The sequence below is a fragment of the Octopus bimaculoides genome, chromosome 2 (assembly GCF_046866305.1).
Source record: "Octopus bimaculoides isolate indiv1 chromosome 2, ASM4686630v1, whole genome shotgun sequence".
In the NCBI taxonomy this organism is placed as follows: Eukaryota; Metazoa; Mollusca; class Cephalopoda; order Octopoda; family Octopodidae; genus Octopus; species Octopus bimaculoides.
Genome location: NC_142929.1, coordinates 16892958 through 16910364, shown reverse-complemented (window position 1 = coordinate 16910364; position 17407 = coordinate 16892958). Strand labels below are relative to the sequence as shown.

Sequence of the window (17407 nt, the reverse complement as noted above, 5' to 3'; positions counted from 1 at the left end):
AAAGCTGCCCGCATAGCAAGGTATGAAAAGCGTGTTAGATTCTTCCGAGATAATAACATGTTCAAAAATAACCCCAAAAATTTCTACAGGAAGATAGGGAAAACACCAGTAACAATAAAGTCTGTCCCATCAAAAGAAGAAGTGCAAGAATTTTGGAATAAAATCTGGGCAGAAGATAAAACACACAATGAAAAGGCCCCTTGGATTGATAGAATATCTACAAACCTAGACTCCTTAGAGGAGCAAAAGTGGGAGGGGTCAGGGTAGAAGATATAAGATCTGCTCTCAGGATGTCAAGCAAATGGAAGTCTCCAGGAAAGGATAAAATTCCTAACTTCTGGTTGAATGCCTTCCCAGAAAGCCATGAACTGCTAACAAAACTTTACAACGATATTTTGCAAAATCCTAGTTTGATGCCCTCTTGGCTAGTTAATGGTTTAACATTCCTGCTTCCAAAAAATGAGGAAACAAACGAACCAAAAAATTATCGCCCCATAACCTGCTTAACAACAATGTATAAGACGCTAACATCTGTCCTAACCGAGTACACCTATAGTTTTTTAATAGAAAGTAGCATATTCCCTAATGAGCAAAAGGGATGTAAACGTGGATCTTATGGTTGTAAAGATCAGCTACTCATCAATAAGATGATCTTAGAAGATTGTCACAAGCGACACAAAAACTTGTCAATAGCCTGGATAGACTATAAAAAGGCCTTTGATAGCCTACCACATAGCTGGATTAGGAAATGTCTGGAAATGTATAAAATAGCTCCTACTCTGCGAAACTTTTTATCTGTAAGTATGAGATCATGGAGAACCACACTGATGTTGAACAATGACAATGAATCTCTAAATGCTGGAGATGTAAGAATTTCATGTGGCATTTTCCAGGGTGACTCACTATCACCACTCCTCTTCTGTCTAGCCCTAATACCGCTCTCAAAATTTCTCAATGATGCACAGTATGGTTATAAAATATTTGATAAAAATATAAATCATCTCATTTACATGGATGATTTAAAGCTCTTTGCAAAAAATGACCAACACCTCAAAGGCCTACTAGCGATTGTTAAACAATTCAGTGATGACATCAGGATGCAATTTGGCCTTGATAAATGTGCAAAAGCTACCTTTATCAAAGGAAAAATGACAAATACATCTAATGTGAACCTTGACCAGCAAAATCTCATAAAAGAGTTAGAACCAGCGGAGAGCTACAAATACCTAGGGGTAATTGAAGGGGACAATATCAAGCACTCAGTGATGAGGGAAAGGATCAGAAGAGAATGTTATCGCAGGGTGAGAGCAATACTGAAGACAGAGCTGAACGCGAGAAACAGGATCGAAGCGATCAATGCTCTAGCCATACCAATCGTGACTTACAGTTTCAACATCGTTAACTGGTCAATTACTGAAATATGTAATGTTGACAGAAAAATACGAAAACTGTTGACAATGCATAGAATGCACCACCCTAAGGCAGATATAGAACGTCTTTATCTGCCAAGAAAAGAAGGAGGCCGAGGACTTTTACAGCTGGCATTATCAATGAAGGTAGCCACAATTGGCCTAGACACCTATCTGAAAAACTCTGAGGACTGGATGCTAAAACTTGTCTTAAAATATGAAAGCAAGAAAGCATCTTACTCAGTAACAAAACAGGCAAAGGAATATCTAAGTGAATTCCAATTGCAACAAATTCAAGAATTAGACGAACTAGAAACACCTGCAGAAAAAGCTAAGCGCTTGAAAACCCGTGCTAAAATTGCTGCCTTAGCTATTATGACTGAAAAATGGCATGGAAAACCTCTCAATGGCAAATACCCAAAGAGAGCGAATAATGCAGATATTGACAAAGCCCTTACCCACCAATGGTTAATGGCCTCTGGCTTGAAATCAGAAACAGAGGGGTTTATCATAGCAGCCCAAGATCAATGCCTACCTAGAAAGAACTACCAGGCCAACATATTAAAGAACGGCAGCTCCCCATTATGTCGTATATGCCAACAACAAAATGAGACCATCGATCATGTTGTCTCCATGTGCAGTCTGCTTGCGCCTACAGAGTATCTCAATAGGCATGATAGAGCTGCACAATATATTCACTGGGTAATATGCAAAAACCTGGACTTGCCCCATGATAAAAACTGGTGGGAACACAAACCACCCCCAGTACTTGAAAATGATCACATTGCACTCCTCTGGAACTTCACCATTCAAAGTGACAGAAAGATAGACGCAAATAGGCCAGACATCATACTGAAAGACTTCAGACAAAAATCATGCCTCCTCATTGATATGACTGTCCCAATCGATATAAACGTATCTGTCAAGACCTACCAAAAACTGAGCAAATATAAGGATCTTGAAATAGAAATTAGCAAAATGTGGAATCTGAAGACGAAAACAATACCTATTGTCATAGGTGCCCTGGGAATGACAGCGAAACGGGCTGATTACTACCTAGATCAGATTCCAGGAAACCCCAAAATGGCTGAAGTTCAAAAGATAGTGCTCATGGGAACTGCCCATATCCTACGTAAAATACTGTCTATGTGATCTCAAATTTTAAAGCAAACACATAATTTTCTTATGGTTTCTTAAACATTCACTTGAACAAAACTGTACAAATACAAATATATGGTACCCTAGGCATAACACCTACATGAACTTCTAACTTGTTGTCTCTTGAGGTCTCTGGGTGAGACTTGGATCCAACTTGTACAAATGCAAAACAAAAGTCAAACATAAAATAATAATAATAATAATAATAATAATAATAATAATAATAATAATAATAATAATAATAATAATAATAATTAGGCTTTTGATAGTATTCCTCACACATGGATCCCAGAAACACTAGCCATGAACAAGGTAGCACCAATAATTATAAAATATATGCAACACTTTATGAATAAATGGCAGACAGTGTTACAGCTCCAGGCAAGAGAGGGACATCTCCATTAGAAGAGGAATATTCCAGGGAGATACACTCTCTCCACTCCTCTTCTGCTTGGCACTGACATGCGAAACAGAACTGGACGCGGATACAACTGTTACGGCAAAACAATCAGCCACCTCTTATATATGGATGACCTAAAACTGTACGCTACAAATGATAAACAGCTGGAAACATTACTAGAGACAGTACATAGATTTACCAACGAAATAAATATGAAATTTGTCTTAGAAAAATGTGCCAAAGCAACCTTGAAAAGAGGAAACCTGGTTTTTCTGTCTACTGTTTTGGCCATCTCTATCAAACTCTCTTCCCGAGCTCACCCACCTTCATCACGTGCTTAAGCCTTAATTATATTAATGTCATTGGAGAAGTGAATTCAATTAATTTAATTCTATTACTTTGACAGGTGCACTGATCACTTTGTAGTTAAGAAATTCCTTCCACAACTAGAAGTTTCCAGGTTTGATCCTGCTGCACGATACCTTGGACAACACGAAGCTAGGCGCTACCATAGTTTTGAGTAGACAAATATTTGTGAGTTGAATTTTGTTGATGTAAAATTTCCACACACAAAAACACACACACACACACACACACAAGCAAACATGCGTGCACGCATGCACATATACACACACGCAAGCATACATGTGTGCACCTATGCACACACGTATACACTTGTGTGTACATATTTTCTGTGTCAGTTACTTCGATCGCTACTGTTACCATTGTAGTTCTGTCAAAAGATTGATAAAATAAATACCAAACTAACGTATTTATTCTGCTCCATATTATATGACTGACTAAAAACTCTTACAGATCATTTCCTATTACAGTCACCCTAAGATGATGAAAACTTGCTATACATCATGTCACTGGATAAATGGTTGTAGAACAGAAAGGAGTAAAATGAAAAGAAATAATAATTGCTTACAATAACAGTTTGTTGTTGTTGTTGTTGGTGGTGCACAGGCGGTGACATATATCCGGGTTGTGGTGGATAACCGGGTTGTGGTGGATAACCGAGTTGTGGTGGATATCCGAGTTGTGGTGGATATCCGGGTTGTGGTGGATATCCGGGTTGTGATGTATATTCGGTTGGTGGTTGATATGCTGGTGGCGGTTCATATCCAAGTTGTTCGGGATGTTCAGAAAGTAAAGGATTCTCAAAAGCAGTTGTGTATCCAGGTTTTTCATTATACCCTGGTGGAGCAGTGTTCGGTACCTGAGATGTTATGTTGGCTGTAAAAACAAGCGATATTTCAAAGTGAACATTCCTCATGAATTTAATTACCCAACAAATGTTATATGCTGGTTGATGACTTTAATTTTCTTGTGAGAATTTTACAGAAAAAAAGAATTAGTATCATAATTACTATATTAACGAAAATGCAGGATATTTACATAATTTTATGTTTTCACTTCTGTGCTTCTTTAATAGCTGAGGCACATAGGATGAAAATAGAATTACTTCTGCCAGGTTACGAAGAACACATTGCGAGTATGATATGCCTAACGACAATCTTTCTTTCAGAAGTCATGCAAAACTGGAGTTAATCCAGCTATCATCTTTGTATTTAAAAACAAATTTCATTTACTGTTCTAGGATGAGGAAAGAACAGTTTTTAAAATTAAAAACATTTACATTGTCGGAAGTAAAATGCTCAACTTCACATTTCTCATCGGAAATTTTGCTAAAAAGCAACTATTTTACAAATGATGTAACTGATCATGATGCTGGACATTTATCAGTTATCTGAATGACAAATAATTTATGTAATCACTATAAACATATTACGCATTTAGACAGACAGCTTACTACATGTAGACCTCATTTAACAGTATATCGTTAATATAAAATGGTACAGATCGTCGGTAATGCCAGCTAAGAAATATAGTAGTCGTTCACAAATTGTCACGCAGATACATAGATATTTTCTTTGCAGACACATTCAAGTTTCATATCTGAAAAAGTCTATCTTCTTTGAGTTATAACAAACAAATCATTATTCTCAAAAAATCTATTCTTTATATTTAGCGATTAATTGCTACAATATTGAGCCTATATTTTGTTGAGAAGTACAGGACAAGAGGATATAGAAGAAAATACAGGTGCATATTGCTAGAATGCTCTTAAATATGCTAGAAACGTAGATGACAAGCAACAATTAAGCCCGGAAATGTTTAGGAAAAACCCAAAAAATAATTTTTAAATCCTTCAAATATTGCTGTTCAAGTCGGAATTTAAAAATTTCAATGGTAATAAATGTCCTTCTGTATGTTTAAATAAAATTTTAAATTACAAGGCAAAAGTAGCTATTTATATTCAGTTTTAGTGAACTGTAAAGAAATAGCTTCGACTGTCTTTTAATTTAAAGGAATTTCAACCATGTTTCGTGGTCTGCTACCACAACAGCTCCTTTATAGGATCCAGTTAGCTGAAGACATCATCAGGAGGAACCACGTCCGGTTTCGGCCCCTACTCCTCTACCGTTTTGACGTGGCGGGGCCCCTCCTTTCGGAGGTGTCTTCAGCTCTGGTGTTGGGTGCATGTCTTCTTTCTTCTATTCCCTGGCCTCTTCGATGCAGCATCAATGAGTGTCAGCGTCCGACTGATCGTCGTGTCAAGTTCCCCTTTTTATATCTGCTGCTAGGCTCCAGCAGGCAGCCCCAGCAAGTTGTCACATGACACTGTCTAAACTTCCCGCTGCTAGGCTCCAGCAAGTAGCTCCAGCAAGTTGTCACATATTCAGTTTTAGTGAACTGTAAAGAAATAGCTTCGACTGTCTTTTAATTTAAAGTAATTGCCTGTAAGTTTACACATTAATATTACAAATTTAGTGTTCTTTTTTATTTCAAAAATTCACACATCAGCAATTGAAGCAAAAATCGAGAGAGTATTATAGCCCAAAAGTTTTCTAGAAATACTTGTGGATCAGTTGTACATTTTCCACTCAATTTGATCATTAGCTGTCATTAAAAAAAAAAATATTTGATGAATTTCAAAACTTTATTTAGTTAATTCTAACTTCCGCAGCAATATTTTACGCGATCTCTTCTTGTCCAGTATTTTTCCAGGCTTAATTACCTTTTTGATATCTTATTTCGTGGAGAAATATTTTTGGCTGTTATGGAACAAATTTGCTCCAAATTTTGGAATATCAAACAAATATTCTGAAATAATTCAATTGCGTTTACTGATTCAAAACATATAATTTCAGATGAGTCGTTGGTTCTTTGCTTAAACGTCAAATCTAAAAAGTACAACCATTTGCAGAATAGTTGTCTTTAACTTTTTTAGAGAATACCTATATGATTCTTTTGTATGAACTGCAATGTAAATTAATACTGAGTCGTCAATGCAGAAGATGTAGTCCCTGAATGCAGAGAATTTGAAAATAAAAACAGAAAGATATGGGACAAAGACCGTGAAGACCAATTTCAAATTGTTGAGCCTGCAGAGATGACAAACAATTAAGATATATTGGAGACGCTCAGTGCTCAAATAAGCCCTGCAAATCTAGGCTGAAATAGTAAGATCCAATATCTAGAAGCAAACACCTGGGCCTCTTGCCCAATATATCTCTGTGAAGCCATTACTTGCAACTGCCGCGCTTCCTTATCTCTCCAACGAACATCATTCCGTCAGATCTGGCTAATATATAACTTTGGGCTAGTAGTAGAATACCAGTCTCTTCCAAAGGCACTAGTGTTTATAGGAATCGTTAACTTTTTCAAGCCAAGGGGAATTTTTAACCAAATATTGACATGCTATAATATATAGCTTTACGTGATAAATTTCAGAGATCCAGTGTTCCAAAAAGAAATATTTCACATTATGAAAAGTGTGTATAAACGTCTGTCTATAACAATTTGTGTGTGCGTATCTATTAATTTATCTCTCTATCTCCCTCTCTCTCTCCCTCCCTCTCTCTCTCTCTCCCTCTCTCTCTCCCTCTCTCTCTCTCCCTCTCTCTCTCTCACTCTCTCTCTCTCTCTCTCTCTCTCTCTATATATATATATATATATATATATCTATATCTATCTATCTATCTATCTATCTATCTATCTATCTATCTATCTATCTATCTATCTATCTATATATATATATATATGTGTGTGTGTGTGTGTGTGTGTGTGTGTGTGTGTGTGTATCTGTCGTTGATCGGGTGATTATTTTACTCTTTATCGGGAGTCACTTTGGAAGTATTATTATATTTATAATTTACTCTATCCCTTCGTGTGTATTTTTAAAAGAGAAAACCATGTAATAATTGAAGTAGAAGAAAGATCAATATGAACTTGGGTTTGTTTATGATATGACAATAATGAGTTATATGTGTTATTTTATTTTATCAATACAGCAATGACAATTATATAATACAGTTCATTGAAACAGGTAATTTACACATTCTTGAATGTATTGATAGTAATGGTAAATGAACTTACTGAAGTGTTCATGTTGCATTAAGAATGAATATTTCTTTATGAACAATGCTTTTTGTTTTATTTCAGGGTACATAAACCTTTAGAATAAACAGTGAGAATGTTTGGGTCAATGAAGTTTGTGCACAATTAATCTTGTACCATTGCATAATTTTGGTTTAGACAAAATATGTAATAGCATAATAGGAGTCCTTTTTTTTCCAACTGAAGACAATGAGGAGCTGTACCTGGTGGTTGTAGTGAGTAAAATATTTCGATGGAGTAGTTGACAATATCCTGATCATCAACAACACTGTCAATTGAATTATAAGTGAAGACTTTTGGAAGTTTATTCAATAGTGTATTATTAACGGTATGTAGAGGAATATGTTTTGGATCCAGGATAGCTCTGCCACCAATGTAATTTGTATTATTGTTGTTATTAATAAGAAGATTAGGAAAGGTTTCATACATCAAATCATCAACGGAATTAGTTGAATTATATATTGAATTGAATCTAAGACACTGTTCTTCATCAATTGGAACTCTCCCTTCACAGAGTTTCAAAAGCTATTCTGTAAATAGTTCAGCTGACTGATCTCTTGAAAGCGTCGATTTCATATAATAATTGAAGTAGAAAAGAGATGAACTTCATACCTAAACTTCTGTTTGTTTATTATATGACAATAGTGAGCTTTACTTTTTTATTATATTTATCAATTGCAATAATGGCTGAAATAGGTCATTGTTGAATGTAATGGTAGAAATAGGAAATTAAGTTATTGAAGTATTCATGTTGTAATAAGAGTGAATATTTCTTTATAAACAATGTTTTTGTTATATTTCGGGGTGCATAGGCAAAAAGATTTGCTTTTGTTCCCACACATGATGTTCCTACGTTAAGATGGCCCTGTGGAAAGCATGGTTATTTCCCAGTAGCTGATACGTTGCATCGAGACGAATTTTTAGTGTAGCTTCAAGTTCACCCATGAATTTTATATTGTGTTGTGACCATAGTTGGGAGCAGTAGTCCAAGCGGCTGAGGACATATGTTCTCCAAAGGATCATCAATATTTCCTTTTCTCTTGTTTTGAAAGTTCGGAGGATCTATCCAGCTAGCCGTCTGCATTTTATTACCAAATTGGTAATACGCACATTGCTCATGTCACTGCCCAGGTCACGCACTGATTCATTTTACAAACCAATAGGTTTATATGCATGAACGGAAGCTTCGGGCATAGACTTTATTGTATTACTTTATAACTTATTATACAAATATAAACATACATACATACATACAATCATATATGTATGCATGTATAAAAACGTATAAATTTATATGTACATATTTATATTTAGATTTATATATTTACATGATATATTTTACAAACCAATACACTTATACGCATGAATAAAAGCTTCGGGCCTCGAATTTCTTATGTTACTTTATAACTGTACGTACATACATACATACATACATACATACATACATACATACATACATACATACATACATACATACATACACTGCCTAAATACCAATCTTGAGAAATATATATATATATAGCACTGTTGGACTTTGTTCATAGGGTATTGGAATCTTAATGGATTTACAAAGGCAACGACCAATCTTAAAATCTATTGGGTCTTACTCACAAGATATTGGAATCTTAAATGTATACCATTCTGCCTAAACAATGGATTTACAAATACAATATCTCTACATTCACTCTTTATTTCCTATCTTAACTAAACTAACTATTGCTTAATCATCCTCTCACACCGTCTCCGATGAAGTGATATAATAAATATCCTGGAAACAGCTGTAAGACATTCTATTTATAAATGTTCTATATTATACACAGCCTTGATCTTTCATCTCATTACGAAAAGTAAATCTTTATATATATACATATATATACATATATGAATATATATATATATATATATATATATATATATATATATATATATATATATATATATATATATATATATATATATATATATATATATATATATATATATATATATATATATTTAAAATAACGTCGACCACTAACGTGGACAATTAATGCGCTAGAAATAGATCACATTTTGTGTCTATTAAGACCTAAAAAGTTCTCAACATGAAATATAGCAGCATACCAAAAACGTGAGCGGGCAAGACATTTAAAATCACCTAAAAAAATCATTATTAAACAGGAACCAGGTTTCGGATTTAACAAATTCTTACCATTTGTCTATTTCTCATCAGCCTGATTTGTAATGTAGCAGCAATTTTCAGAATCGTATACATAGTTGCCCACCGCCATGTGTGCGCGTGCATATGGTTCTGCTAATTACAGCTTAATGGTAAAGTTCAAAAGTCTTCGTTTTGGCGCGCTAATTCCAGGAATATATCCGCAGAAACTATTTACTGCGTCGAATATATTCAGAATGAGAACATGAGTAATGGGTAAATATTATTATAAGATCTCGTAATTAGTCATATATTAATATATTAATTAATATCGATTAATTATCAGGGGGCCAGCACATTTAAAGAATCAAAGAGATTCAGAAATATTATCTGCAATCTCAGGGGATTAAGGTACATTTTAAGAAATAACGTCGACCACTAACGTGGACAATTAATGCGCTAGAAATAGATCACATTTTGTGTCTATTAAGACCTTAAAAGTTCTCAACATGAAATATAGCAGCATACCAAAAACGTGAGCGGGCAAGACATTTAAAATCACCTAAAAAAATCATTATTAAACAGGAACCAGGTTTCGGATTTAACAAATTCTTACCATTTGTCTATTCCTCATCAGCCTGATTTGTAGGTCTTAATAGACACAAAATGTGATCTATTTCTAGCGCATTAATTGTCCACGTTAGTGGTCGACGTTATTTTTAAAATGTACCTTAATCCCCTGAGATTGCAGATAATATTTCTGAATCTCTTTGATTCTTTAAATGTGCTGGCCCCCTGATAATTAATCGATATTAATTAATATATTAATATATGACTAATTACCAGATCGTATAATAATATTTACCCATTACTCATGTTCTCATTCTGAATATATTCGGCGCAGTAAATAGTTTCTGCGGATATATTCCTGGAATTAGCGCGCCAAAACGAAGACTTTTGAACTTTATCATTAAGCTGTAATTAGCAGAACCATATGCACGCGCACACATGGCGGTGGGCAACTATGTATACGATTCTGAAAATTGCTGCTACATTACAAATCAGGCTGATGAGGAATATTTGTCTCTTTTTATAGAAATGAAATGTTTTATAGGACTGCAAAAGAAGTACTCAAATATAAATGAGACGAAGATAAAGAAGCAGATGTAATAAAATCGCTTAGCGTTACGGGGTTTTGAAACCGGCGAGGTTGAATTTCTGTTAACTACATCCATCTGAGTGTTTAGCAATAGACGTTTTTTTTTTTCTTAGAAAATGTAGACTGGTCCGCTGATGGGCTTTTCTTTTAAATTATATAAGCTTTCCATAAAAAAAATTTGATTTGTGCGTGTTTCCTGTTTATTCTGATGAGGGGGGCTCATCGCCGTGATGGTACTGTAGAGTTTCAAATCCCCGTAGGGCTAAACAATTCTATTACATCTACTTTCATTTCTATACACTTTCTATACACTTTCAAAAAGGTGGACGAAAACCTATGATCGCAAAAAAGGATCACCTCAGTAAATCTATTCAAAGTTTTTAACCCAAAAGACTTAAGGATGGCAAGGGATTCTTTAACACACAATTTACACTTATTTACAATGAAGAAAGGGGCTCTCGAAATAACAGACCGTTCCAGAGAATAACTCTTATTATTCCTCTTTAGATCGTGTATATAAAATGCAAGTGTGGTAGAGCTACAGTATTTTTTATTTGAAAACGAGCTCATATGGGCCCTATACCTAGCCTTAAAATTTACTGTGCTACCTATATAAAACTTATTTCAATTATCCTCATCCTTAACAATGACTTTATAAATTGCATTGGTAATTAGACAGAACTCATCAAGGGGACATAATCCAGGCTTTCTACAATTACATTATTTCCCAGAGCCATCCCTAAACTTATTTCTACTACTAACAGTACTTGCCAGGTTTCCCTCATTCATTCCTTCACATCTCTCATTACTGGGGTTCGATACACCCGGTGGGAGCAAAATGTAGGCATATCAGAACTTACCTGCCCAGAACCAGGGTTTCCATCAGAAAAACATCTCTTTTCTTCGAGATGTATGTGAATTTAACCGGTGCAAGTCTGTTTAATTATGAACTTTGGACGTACTTGTATGAGGGAAGTAGAAGATGTTTTTCAAATATTTTTTCAAATATTTTTAAAAAATTTAAAAAAAAGAATTTAAATATTTTAATCGTCTGATAAAACTTTTTTAGTCGTTGGACATTTATTTTTTTTTACCTTTACTTATTTTATATTTGTCTATTAGGTTTTTTGGTAGTTTTTGGTACACACACACAATCACACATGCATACACATACACACACACATATCTTTTTATACACATTCACGCTTACGCACACATACACGTATACAATATTATTAAAATTACTAATAATATTTACAAAAATCTATCAAGGTAATGCATAATGGTGAAATTCCAACTGAACATCCGAAAGAATTTTAGCTGCTAAAATGTTAAGTAAAAGAAACGCCAAATCAAATTTAACTTTAGACATTCATTCAACCAAGAGCGACTTCATTGAAGCACTTATTTACTTTATAAAAATAAAAGATAAAAAAATGTCAACCTAATTTTACTAAATAGATGTCCGTACTGGCAAATAAAAGATTTAAAATTGGTTGAATGAATGAATGTCTAAAGATGAATTTGATTTAGTTTGTTCTGGTTTTTTTTACAATTTTGTAACAACTAAACTCATTTCGGATGGTCTGTTGCAATTTCACTAATTTGATAAAGGCATGTTGACACAAATTTTCGTACATATTATTATCAAGTTTAATAATATTGCGTGTATATATATGAGTGTATGTATGTATATATAGATAGATAGATGGAAGAATAAATGTGTATATATATATATATGTATATATATATGTATATATATATATATATATATAAGTATATGAACAGGGGGGGGGGGCAAAATAATGGAAATACCTAGCATCATAATTCTGAAATATCTATAAAACTGTCAAAAGCTTCTTTTATTTTTATGTTTTCTGATTTACTATTAGTGTTGCTTAATATGTTTAGTTAAAATTACTGTTCCTTTTCAGATATTATCAAGAAAAGGTAATTAAAATTCAGTAAAATGACAGATCTATCGGACTTTCAAAGAGGTGAAATTGTTGGTGCTCGTATGGCAGGCGCTAGCGTAGCAAACAGCCGAAATGTTTGGCGTATCAAGAAGTACTGTCCCAAAGGTAATGACAGCCTATGCGAAAGAGGAAAAAACCTCTTCGTCGAAACCAAACTTCGGAAGAAACGCAAAACTTTCAGATAGAGACCGTCGGACTCTTACACGAATTGTAAGAAAGGATCACAAAAGTACAGCTCCCAAAATTACGGTAGAGCTTACTGACCACCTCGAGAACCCAGTTTCCATAAAAAACTGTTCGCCGGGAGTTGCCCAAAGCCGGACTTCACTTGAAGGCTTTAATCAGAAAACTACGACTTTCAAAAACAAATGCTTCAAACTATTTACAGTAGAGTAAAAACCTACAGAATTGGTCTCTAGAGCAGTGGAAGAATGTTATTATCTCGGACAAGTCAACCTTTACCTTATTTCCGACCACCGGCCGACTATACGTGTGGAGACAGCCAAAAGAAGCATTTGACCCACATTGCCTTCTTCCAACTGTTAAACATGGAGGAGGATTTGTGATGAGTTGGAGGGCTATATTTTGGAAATCCACCAGCCAAATGGTTTCCCTTAATGGCAGAATTAATAGTCAAGACTATTTAAGCATTTTAACCGATCAAATTCATCCTATGGTTGTTGAACTGTTTCGGGAGGGAAACTTAATCTCAATATTATTGAACATCTGTGGTGCATTTTAGAAAAATAAGTAAAGAGTCGATATCATCCACCATCATGACTACAAAAACTAGAGACTATTTTAGCTGAAGAATGGACAAAAATTCCTTTGGAAACAATTCAGACTTTGTACGAGTTCTTAGCTCGTAGAATTCAAGCTGTAATCACAGCCTTAGGCGGTCCTACTTTTTCATTTTACCAAGCGTCAAACTCATGCCTGGCCGACCGATTCGCGGAACACCTCCGAGATATCAACGTCGGCAATGACACCCCGGTGTCACGCCACTTCCGTTCTGCCGGCCACTCCTTGCGGCAACACCTGTCTGTGTTTGGATTGTCCATGCACAGGGGCCATCCGGACTCCCGTTTGCGCCGTGAACAGGGATTAATCTTCTATCTTCGCTCATTTGCGCCACATGGGCTCAACTCCCCTCCACTCTTCATCTAACCCCCTCCTCCTGTCTCTCTCCCCCACCCTCCCTCCTACCACCCACCTCCTGCTCCGATTCCTACTTCTTTGTACGTCTCTTCACCTCTCTTCATACTTCTCTCCACTCCCACTTCTCTTCACCCCTACTCTTTCTCTCCTCTCTCTTACTCTCTCTCACTCTCTTCTCTCACTCTTACTCTCTACACTCTTACTCTCCTACTATCTACACTCTTACTCTCTTACTCTCTCACCCTTACTCTCTTACTCTCTCACCCTTACTCTCTCACTCTCTTCCCCTCTCTCTCATTCTATTTCTCTTCCTCCCTTTCTCCCCCCATACCCCTCTTCCCTCTCTCTCACTCTCTTTCTCTTCCTCTCTTTCTCCCCCCATACCTACCTTCCCCTCTTTCTCTCCCCCCATACCCACCTTCCCCCTCTCTTAATCCACCTTCCCTCTCTTATACCCACCCTCTCTCCTCTCTTCCTCTCCCCTCTCTTACATCCACCTTCCCCTTCTCCCTCCTCGTCAACACCCTCTCATAAGCTCATCCCACCACACCCCAACACACTCCTACTCTACCTTCCCACTCCACCCCATCCAATTCCTTACACCCACCACCCACCCCTACCCACAGACCCCTACCTCTACCCCACACTAAGCCTAACCCACACTCCACCCATGCCTTCCCCACCTCCCAACACCCTCACATCACACCACACCAATACCCTCGCATCACACCACGCACACCACACCAATACCCTCGCATCACACCACGCACACACTACAACTGAGCAACTACTAACTCCCTTTCTCCCTTTCTCCCTTTCTCCCTTCCCCATTTTCACACTACATACGTCAAGATCACCAGCATTCTACCTCCCACACACAGCCCCTCGTTCCCGATCACCGTTTGTTATCTCCCCCTTTCTTAGCTCTCCTGAAATAAGAATTTCTAACTTCCGGTCAGTCATTGTTATGATCGGCCATTATTATGATTGACCGTTGACTGAACACTATTCAATTTTTTTCTCCGTGTTTTTCTCCTTGTCTCCGTATTCTTTCTGTTGAAGAGCGTAGCTCGAAACGTCAAAGACTTTCCGTATTCCCGAGCGTCATACTAATATATACTTTTGTTATTTACACCACCTGTCCTCGTCTGTTGTTATTATTTGTATATTCTCCCTCATACACGTGCATGTTGTCCATACACCTATCTTCACCTGTTTTTCTATAGATTTCAACTATGTATGTAAATACGTGTGTTTGTGTGTGTGTGTTTTTATGTACGTGTACGTGTGTGTGTATCTGTGTGCGTGCGCATGCTTGTCTGTGAGTATTTATTTATTTATTTATGTGTTTCAGCCAAGTGGCTGCGGTCATGCTGGTGCACCGTTAATGTAATTGAAACAACTGATGGATTTTTAAGCTGCAATCTAAAGTAAAGATATGATTTTCTTCGTACATATTACTGGTTGTTATATATATATTCTTTTATTCTTTTACTTGTTTCAGTCATTTGACTGTGGCCATGCTGGAGCACCGCCTTTAGTCGAGCAAATCGACCCCAGGACTATATATACATACATACATACATATATATATATATATATATATATATATATATATATATATATATATATATATATATATATATATATATATAATAATTTTTTTCCAGAGGATGTAGCAACCGTTACCAATATAGCATAAGAACTTACCTTAGGAGATCATTAATTAGATTCCTTAAGGGTCGTTCTCACAGTTTATATTTATATCATAAGATTTTTAAACTTTTAAATTTTCATATTCAAAAGAGACAGAGACTTCAAATTCGATATATCGATTTATTCACCACTCTATGTTAACATTTCTGTGCCAAACTTATCCAGTGACTGGTCCATTGGATTTAGACGTTTGGCACTTCTTCAGGAGTGGTTACCTTTCGAACAAAACACGAAAAAACACATACATAACTATTATTAGGTCTTTAGGACATCGTTAGCTTTCGTGTTTGTTATTATAGGGGAGATAACTCCTTAATTTTCTATTTTTATTGCTCTCCTGTGGATTTCCACTAGATTAATTATTTTGTTTATTTCTCTTTACTATACTATATTACCCGTATACATATGCATACATACACATGCACACACACATACATATATATATATACACATATATATATATATATATATATATATATACATACATATACACACATATATATACCCATACATATATACACACATACATACAAATACAACACACATACATATATACATACACATGCACACACACATATACGCATACACATATATATATACATACATACATATACATACACAGATATATATACATATATATATATATATATACATATATACATACATACATATATATACACACACACACACACACACTCTCTTTTATGCACTCATCCATATATGCATAATTGCACATACATGAGACATCATGCTGTACTTCATCACATCTTGAGATCATTTATACCAACGAAATGTACCTCTTATGATATGCGTACATTTCAGAGCATTATTCTTTACTTTATTAATCAATTTATCCTTAGAGAAGAGTATGTGGTACAGTTCCACCGTACAGAGCGAACAATACTTTCTTCCTCTCTCATATGGCATTGATCTAGCTATTATAGACCATTCTAATGAATACTGTTTATTACTTTCCTTAAGACCGCAGATGTATTTGCTAAGACTAGTGCTAGCCATTTTCTTCCTATCTCTAAAGCATGAGAAATGGTTAGAAATTCTACGGCATACCTGTCCTGAAGTGCACCCCAAGTATGCCATGGTATCTGTTTGAGTCTTTACTTTGCATTGATATATTATATTTTTGACTTTCGCATTAGGTCCTTCAAATTTTATTCTCCTAGGGTTTACCTCTTTTACTGTGATTATGCTCTTACTCCTATTATTAATAAATGAACCTCCATTATTATTATTATTATTATTATTACTACTACTATCATTATCACCATTATTATCATTATTATTATTATTATTATTACCATCATTGTTATCATTCTCACTATTATTATTATTATTATTATTATTATTATTATTACTGCCATTTATATTATTATTCAAATTCTCATTCATACCTGTTTCCCTAGACTCAAGTATTTTAATGTTATGTGCTGCTATTATCTGTGCTATGTTCCTAGTATTTGAAAATCCAAATCTGATTATATGTGTGTTGATAATCTTACCATAGTGTGAGCTCCTTGGGAAGTGTCTACCTATCACTTCTCTAAACTTAGCTATCAGATTACTCTTGATATTTCTCCCAAATGGGATTATGAGCCAGATTTTATTATCCTTATTATTATCCTCATGGTTATTAATATTGTTTTTAAAGAATTTTAAGTTACCTATGTTGTTTTTATGAGGGTACTTTGATTTATTTAGTTTATTTACTTTGTGTTTATTCCTATTATTATTATTATTATTATTATTATTATTATTATTATTATTATTGTTGTTGTTGTTGTCAGTTGTTTCAATTCCTTTGCTACCATT

At 35.2% G+C, this 17407-nt stretch overlaps 1 protein-coding gene across 1 annotated transcript in view; it reads right to left on the bottom strand.

Moving 5' to 3' along the window:
• LOC106884206 (uncharacterized) overlaps positions 1-17407 on the bottom strand; it is a 34680-nt gene that overhangs the window by 11678 nt on the left and 5595 nt on the right. Inside the window, exon 2 of the mRNA XM_014935454.3 lies at positions 3899-4206. Coding sequence (XP_014790940.1) covers positions 3899-4206 — 308 coding nt within the window. The remainder of the gene's footprint in view (positions 1-3898; positions 4207-17407) is intronic.